Source organism: Cucurbita moschata, unplaced genomic scaffold (genome assembly GCF_002738365.1).
Source record: "Cucurbita moschata cultivar Rifu unplaced genomic scaffold, Cmos_1.0 Cmo_Scf00001, whole genome shotgun sequence".
NCBI lineage: Eukaryota > Viridiplantae > Streptophyta > Magnoliopsida > Cucurbitales > Cucurbitaceae > Cucurbita > Cucurbita moschata.
In genome coordinates, this window is record NW_019268517.1 from 3,413,119 (window position 1) to 3,421,724 (window position 8,606).

The 8,606-nt window shown below is 38.0% G+C and overlaps 2 protein-coding genes across 2 annotated transcripts; one reads left to right on the plus strand and one right to left on the minus strand.

Annotated features, from left to right (window-relative positions):
* Positions 1-286: 286 nt before the first annotated feature.
* Positions 287-2,156, plus strand: LOC111449162 (NADPH-dependent pterin aldehyde reductase-like). Its single transcript, XM_023089011.1, has 6 exons — positions 287-514; positions 593-662; positions 741-934; positions 1,170-1,342; positions 1,431-1,504; positions 2,020-2,156. The coding sequence occupies exons 1-5, from the start codon at positions 302-304 to the stop codon at positions 1,501-1,503; spliced, it is 723 nt and encodes a 240-aa protein (XP_022944779.1). The 5' UTR covers positions 287-301; the 3' UTR covers position 1,504; positions 2,020-2,156.
* A 2,078-nt stretch (positions 2,157-4,234) lies between these two features.
* LOC111449111 lies at positions 4,235-7,379 on the minus strand. Its single transcript, XM_023088986.1, has 4 exons — positions 7,006-7,379; positions 4,908-5,066; positions 4,727-4,835; positions 4,235-4,636 (listed from the first exon to the last, which is right to left on the minus strand). The coding sequence occupies exons 1-4, from the start codon at positions 7,327-7,329 to the stop codon at positions 4,440-4,442; spliced, it is 789 nt and encodes a 262-aa protein (XP_022944754.1). The 5' UTR covers positions 7,330-7,379; the 3' UTR covers positions 4,235-4,439.
* Between the last annotated feature and the right edge of the window lie 1,227 nt (positions 7,380-8,606).

Genomic DNA, 8,606 nt, shown 5'->3' on the forward strand with positions numbered 1-8,606 from the left:
TCTGTCTACGTGGTCATAACACAGCCTCTAACCCCAACATCTCAACAACAACAAAACACTTCCAAATCTCATATTTTCAGATCAAAATCCGATCACTTTGTTAGATGATGGAAGTCCCACATCGACTAATTTAGGGTGTGATCATGGGTTTATAAGTGAGGAATACTAACTCCATTGGTATGAGGCCTTTTGGAGAAGCCCAAAGCAAAGCCATGAGAGCTTATGCTTAAAGTGGACAATATCATACAATTGTGGAGAGTCGTGTTCGTCTAACACGCTTCACCACCTGGGCGGAACAAGTATGGACAAAGGTGACGAATTTCAACCCCTCACAATTCTGATCACAGGGGTGAGCAGAGGGTTAGGGCGAGCCTTAGCGCTATCATTGGCAAAGCGGGGCCACACTATCATTGGCTGTGCTCGTGCTCCCAACGCCCTCCACTCTCTTCAAAAGGAACTCGCCGCAATCTCCCCTTCCTCCTCTCACACCCACTTACTCCAAATCACCGACGTGGTTGGTTTCCTTTTCCTTTTCATTTGTTTCCATAAACCCACGTTTTATTTCACCTTCAAAATTGGACTCTTTTTGTAGGCCTCAAATGGTAGCGTTGAGGAGCTATTTAAGGCTGTCTTGAAGAGAGATCTCGTTCCCGATATCCTTGGTATTCCATGTTCTTCTTTTTCAAAGGGACTTTCATACTTCATTCCCATTTTTAAGTAAAAATCTGTTCTTGTTTCAGTAAACAACGCCGGTGTGATTAATGAAAGCTCCAAGTTTTGGGAGCTTCGTGAAGATGTGTTTGATTGTGTGATTGATACGAATGTAAAAGGGACAGCCAATGTTCTTCGGCATTTCATTCCTCTTATGATCCAAGGAGGAAAAGGAATTATTGTTAACTTCTCTTCATTGTGGGGAAGAAATGGTGCTCCCATGGTAGGTACCCAAACTTTGTAGCTTTTTCACAAGTATAAAATGGGTTTAAAGCTAATCTTAGTAGAACAAGTTAGTAACTCATAAAGTAAACTTAAAAAAATAACTCATATGATTAGTAGACTTAGTAGAACAAGTTATTAACTCATAAAGTAATCTTAGAGAATAACTCATAAAGTTTTGTCCGTATTTCTTTTATTTGATTCTACCTATTTTGATCGTGGGCCATATCCAACAGTTTTCTACGTATTGTGCCTCTAAATGGGCAATTGAGGGCTTGACCAAATCCATAGCTTTGGAGCTGCCTAAAGGAATGGCTATTATAGCACTTGATCCTGGTGTTGTGAACACAGACATGCTTGCTATTAGCTTTGGCGATTCAGCACCTGACTACCAAAATCCTCAACAATGGTAACATATCAATTCTTTCACTACTTCATGTTCTTGAAAAATTATTGTATTCTATGTCTAAGTGCTTAGATGTTGACGAATGTATCAGGGTAGTAAAGGCGAGCACAATGATCCTTAGTTTTACATCTGAAGATAATGGAGCGTCTCTCACTGTTGAATGAGGTAAATTATAGTATGTGTAATGACCGAAAAATTTTTACTTAATTTAATATCGTCACTGTATACATATAATAAACGTTGAATGCGAAAATACTTCATTTAAACTTTCATAAAAAATCACCTTCATCATAAAACACAATCATGGACTTATGTGTTTTGAAAACACCTTTAAAAACCGACATAACAAAAAACTAAATAAAATCATTAAACATTTAAATTAAAAACATCTTATTATAGCCTAAGTCCAAGAAAATAAATATGACTACCCTATGCATGTGTCGTGGTCTCGAGTTGCGATGCAGTCGTCAGCCGTACAAGAATGTCTTGCCTTAACCTGAAATAGAGGTAGCACGTGGCTTGAGTATTTAAAGAAATACTCATCAAGTGATCCCACTATTAGGGTTAAATGCAAGAACATGCGAATGTAATGACAGGACCTATCAACGAAGATATAACATGGAATATAGTTTGGAAGATAGAATTAAAAGTGATGGTGGATTGTTTTTTTCTAAGTGCAGGTGGAGCTTGAGTGATGAACTTCTGTTTTGAGGAAGAATTTGGAAATAAAGATTTCTTAAAGAACATTATTGCCAAATTTTATAGATTATATTTCTAAATGGTATTCTTAATAAGTTTGTGAAACATATACTTTGCTTATGATCACCATCATGTATCATGTATTAAAAATATGAATGAAAACTATGAATATATATCTACGTCTCATAAGAAATTTATGTCATGATAAGTATGAAAGTAGTATTATGTGTATCATCTCCTTGAACTACATTTTTAATGTGGGACCTCATACATGTCGTACGTAATGTGATTATGAATTACTTCTCCAACAAATTATTATACGTTCCTTTCCTTTCCATTAGCTTCGACACTGTGAGCAAGCTAGCCCATCATTTGACCTAGGGAGTACGTTAAGGAGTCTATTTAAGTAGAATTTACGCCCCATTCACATTCTTTGACTGTCTTCGTGGCTTCGTTGAACTTTAGGCGAGGTTCTCCTTATCCAACCAAACAAAACTCGTACGGAATTCAAGGTTGTTCGGCCACACATGCTATTAGTGCGTGCATGTTCAATCGTTTGTGACTCTAGTCAGCTTGCCCTTACACTAGGCCAAGTCATACGGTTCGACCTTGCCTCTACTCTAAGCCAATGTCTCTCATGTGCAACGTCGCATCTCAGTCATCATCTTGGTTCCCTACAACATGGTCCATGCATTGTGATGTCATCCCATATCTCGGGATAACTCGACCCTCTTGGCTTGCTCAAACATGTTTACAGTACTAACTCATGTGTCGTTCATCTCATTGAGATATCTCAAACATCCATCAATTCTAGTTCTTATTGGGACTTGAACCCTCTTGTGTCCATGCCATGCCATTTACGGACTCTGTACCAAATAGTGAGTGCATATACTAACCTCCGACACTTGAGCTAGAGTGCAATGTCGGCACACTCGTGATGTTTGTCACTATACTTGAAAAACCCATTTCAAAGGAAGACACCAGAGACGCTTGTCTCGCAATGCTCACCCACATTGTGGCACACGTATGTGTCACATGACCTAAGGGTGGCGGAGAGCTGACACCATGTCTCCCCTATAATACATTTTGAGGCATTCCTAATCTTTCTAGAGTAGACGTGATTTTGGTTAGCGATCATACAGTCCTATGGAGCGTCCATAGGGTGTTCGATTGACACCAAATTTGGTGAGCTTTCAACTTTCATATAGATGGACTTAACTCCAGAGCCACATGTTGAAACTCACATAGAAATCTCGACTTTTGAGGTTATGGCCAGGTGCTCTACCAGGCTCTCTTCGAGCTTGTCTTCAACAATTGTGTTGCCTCGTTCTCTCTAACCTCACTTATGCCTCAACTTGGCTTTAATGCACTCTCCTTGGTGTGTTGGATGGTGCACCGTCCTTCTCGATCCCATAATGACACTTGTCTGTCTCGGCCCTTACATGGTCGCATCAACGCCATTTAAGGGTCACCACCTTATCGATTTATGGGTGGAGGTCACAACATACTGGTTTCATATCATGGTTGCGACACTATGCATTCAATTGAACATGAAAAAGAAAGTAAAGCCCAAGTATAATGTTTTGCTTTTCGAGAGACTCGAGTTACAAATCGCTATGTACTTACATGAGACATTTAAAAATATGACAAATTTTTCCTTTTAAAACCTACGTATATGGCAAATTTTTCTTTTTAAAACCTACATATATGACTAGAGCCCTAAATTCTAAACCGATGTAAGATCTCACAATCCACTCCCCCTTAGGGCCCAACGTCTTTGTTGGCACACTGCCCGGTGTCTGGCTCTAATAACAATTGTAATAGCTCAAGCTCACTGCTAGCAGATATTATACTTTTTGGGCTTTCCCTTCAAGGTTTTAAAATTCGTCTACAACAGAGAGGTTTCCACACCCTTATAAGAAACACTTTGTTTCCCTCTTCAACCGACGTGGAATCTCACAAAGCATAACTCAATCCATCATTCTAGTGGAGTTATTCAAATCTCAAACAAGTTTTCTTAACTTAGATATTCAATCAACAAGGCAATCAATTTGTACACGAGGCAATCGTACTCGTTCGTTCAAATGCTGCATCATATTAAGTTTCATTGCAGTAATGCCTCACCTATAGCTATACTAGCGTCTGCTATCACTGCCAAAGCCAATTGTTACACTAACATGAACTAAGACATACGCATTTGGGAAATAATGAGTATCATATCACTTTCTTTTACTCTCCTTCACAATAATCAGTATCATATCATCACTGTTCATAACAAAATCAACAATCCAGACTCATTTATTCAAAGAAACACAAAAAAAGAGATGCATCACAGAATCAAAGCATAAGCAAATAATAGAAAGAGTCTGGCAGTTTATTCCCAATGAAACATATGATGATCTCATTCTTTTTCTGGCTTTGGCATGTGTTTGATTCCATCTTTCCCATCATTTCTCAGTTTCACCTCAAATTTTCCGAACACATACGAATCGCCTCTCCGAAAAACAGGCCTTTGCAGCTGAACAAATGCACAGTACTCGACTCCATATACGAGTACATCTTCCATGAACGTCGAAACTGCAACTCCAACCGCTTCGCCTAAAAGCACACCGATGAACAAACAACTTCATAAGGGCAACCTATAAGGACGACGGACGAGTTATGGCAGCAACCGAAAATACTACTTACCATGTGTGACAAGTAGCAAGTTCTCCGTCGGGTATTTATCGGCAAGCGTATGGAATAGTTGGACGTACCGACGATGAGTAACTGCTGCTGATCCTTCCCATGGAAGCATCTGAAGTTTTCGAGAAATATTGTTCACTTAAACGGGTTGAAGCTTCGTTTGATAACGATTTTGTTTACGTACCTCTTTATAGACACGTTCTATAGAATGGTCAACCGTCCCGACGGGTAAAATGGCTTCAAGCTGAGGGATATCGAAATCCCAGTTCCTATCCTTTGGTTCAACATTAGGCCTGATTGCTTCATTGGTTAGCATCTCACACAGTCCATACTCTATTGAAACCTACAGTGATATCCCAACTCAAAATTCAGCATTTGAATGATGAACTGTACAAAAAGAAACTTGTGCATAATCTGAAATCAACTTTGGAGTCATACTTTTCAGCTCAAGACTTGTTCTAATGTTCATATCATTTATAAAGACTGAGAAAAGTGAAACTAATTTCTGAGGTCCCACGTCGGGTGGGTGGAGAGGAGAATGAAACATTCTTTATAAGGGTGTAGAAACCTCTCCCTAGTAAACACGTTTTAAAACTTTGAGGGGAAGCCCGAAAGAAAGACAATATCTACTAGTGGTGGGCTTAAGCCGTTATAAATGGTATTAGGGTTAGACACCGAGCGGTGTGCCAGCGAGGACGTTGGGCCTCCAAGGAGAGTGGATTGTGAGATCCTACATCGGTTGGAGATGGGAATAAATCATTTCTTATAAGAGTGTGGAAACCTCTCCCTAGTAGACGCGGTTTAAAAACTTTGAGAGGAAGCTTGAAAGAGAAAGTCTAATGAAGACAACATTTGCTAGCGGTGGGCTTGAATCGTTACATAGAGTCATCATTAACCGTCTAATTTGACTTTTAAACTCGTTGAACAGATCACAACAAGTTTTACCATTCAAAAGCAAGACAATTAGAGGATCATTTGAAGCAGCTAGCAAGTATTGAAATGAATTTTTGAGCACCAAAAGACAAATCCTTGTGTGTTGAAAAGTTGAGAAGACCTTTTCAACGCTTTTTTCAAATAATACTGCAGGCTAGCTATATAACAAAGGAGATGTCATCTTCATCTGTCAATGTCAATGACTATTTGTATTGTGGGCGATCCCAGTTGGGTCTTTCACCTAATCAAAAACTAAACCATGATGCCTTTTTGACCAGATAAGCAAATCAAATTAATGGCTAATTTGGAATAGCCTTTCAAGTGTTTGAAAAGTGATATTATGTGTTCAAATAAGTTCTTAAACACCTGTCATTCCCCTCTCCCAGTCCCCGCCATACGTTTTAAAATTTTGGAGAAGTCTAGAAAGAAAAGTTCAAAGACGATAATATCTGCTAGTAATAGGCTTAAGCTGTTACAAATGATATCAGAGCTAGACACTGAACGGTGTGCCAACGAAGACGTTGGGGGTCTTGGGCGGTTAAAATTGATATTAAAGCTAGATACTGAACCGTATGCTAGTGTTAGTAATAGGCTTAAGCTGTTACAAATGATATCAGAGCTAGACACTGAACGGTGTGCCAACGAAGACGTTGGGGGTCTTGGGCGGTTAAAATTGATATTAAAGCTAGATACTGAACCGTATGCCAACAAAGACAATGGGCCTTGAAGGGGTTGTGAGATCCACGTCAATTGAAAGAGAGAAACGAGTGTCAGCGAGGACATTGGGTTTTCAAGGAGGGTGGATTGTGAGATCACACATCACTCTTTATAAGGGCGTGGAAACCTCCTACTAGAAGACTCGTTTTAAAACCTGGAGGGAAAGCCTAAAGAGGACCGTATGACCCTGGAAGGAGAGCTCAAAAAAGACAATATCCATTAGCAGTGAGCTTGAGCTTGGAGCTCTATAGCTAGCTAAATTTCAATCCGGACTTAGGCTGTTACCAATGAAAATTGAAAGATATTAAGTTAAAAATGAAAAATGAAGATAGCAGAGGTTTGGAACTGGGTGGCCTCCAAAACGACAAATTATCACCCAATTCCAGATGGCCTTCAATTTGAAGCTTATTTATTAGAACATATTAGTATTGTTAATGTTATTAATCCATGTCCGAAAATGCCAAATGAGAAATGACCCATCAAATCCCTCAAACAAACATTCAAAACCCACAAACAATTTCGTAAATTTCTAGAACCACAACTTGAGGAGAAAGAAAAGTCAACCACCGATAAACAAAAATAAAACACAATTTGATGTGATGGTTTCATGTGTATCGGGAAATTTGCCTGACCTTAGGACTGGAAGGGTTGCTGTCGGCGCCGTCAGTCAGGGCTTCGATGACTTGGGCGGCGGTCTGGACGCAGCGGAGGAAAGGGGAAACGAAAACCCGGTGAAAAGGAAACCCGAGAAGGTCGAGAAAAGTCCGACCCGTATCGAAGGCTCGAACCAGGCCGTCCTTGTAAAGGGGCGGGTCCCACGGGCGGGATGCGGTGGCCGTCCATGAGCGTTCGAAGTTGTCGAAGCGATCGCCGTGACGCATAACGACGACGTTTTGGTAAAACTCCGGCGCCTCCGAGTGGCCGTTGGGTACGGCGTCGATATCGGAGATGCTCATTTTTTTTTTCTTTTTTTTTTTTTAGTAGGAAAAGACGTGAAAGAAAAGGTTGTAATGATGAATCGTACTTTGCAAACGCCGTTTTATAAAAAAATTTTAAAAAATTAATTTTTTTTCTTATTTCCAACCGTGGGTCCCACCGAAGGTACTTGGTCCCGCCCTGTGAAGTTTCCTGGTATTTTCTGTTGGGAGTTTTTTTTTTTTTTTTTTTCAAACAAATATTCATTTTTAATAAAATTTCGGTTTATTTATTTACTAGGAGAGTAAATAAAAACTTAATAAATAAAATAAAATATAAATATATTATAAATTAGTTTTGAACTTTTATTTATTTATATATAAATACTTAATTGTGTAATTAGTTAATTTATTTTGATGGTCACGGGATATGACTAACGGTCACTTCTTTCCATTTGAGTTATATTCTATCAAAGTCGTTGTTATTCCTTAATCGATTGTAGCTTATAACAATGTTTTCTTTCAAATTGTTTTCAACATATTTACTTATGTTTTCTAAAATACTTCTCTGAAACGTGACTCGAGACTCGAGCATACACCAACGTTGTTTGCAAAATCTAAATTTTTCACGGTTGATTTGTATGCTGGATTAGAATAAGTGTCACACGATCGTTGTCCTGATATCGCAAAAGTACGATTGTGACACCATCAAATTTATAAGAACTATGAATCTTCTCCATCAATACATAAGTGAAAGATGACGTTTGATTCCTCGTTCAATAGCTAAAGGAGAAGGAATGACTTGAAAAACTAAATTATTAATATTTGTCATAAACAGTAACTCAAATAATGTCGGATCTACCATTGAGAAGCTTATGGAGAAGATCTAAAGATATAAAATTTGGGTACCATATTCGAGTTTGAACTTGATAAGGATTCCGTTCTTCTATCAACGGATATTGAACTGTCACCCTAACATTATTGTTGATGGAGAATTCTTTGTCTAGAGAGAATTCACCACCAAAACGTGTGAGATTCTCACCACCACCGAAAGTTTAAAGTTCTAGAGAATTTTTGTCAAATAATACATTTGATGATAATATCTTATTTATATATTATTTTAATATATATTTAACTAATTTAAATTTCGTTTAAATTTTAAATGAATGGATGTAATATGAATTAACTATTAAAATATATTTTTCTCTTTTTTATATTTAATATTATTTAGGGTATAAAATACTAATTTCAACTTTGAATTAAATATATATATATATATATATATATATATATATATATATATATATATATATATATAT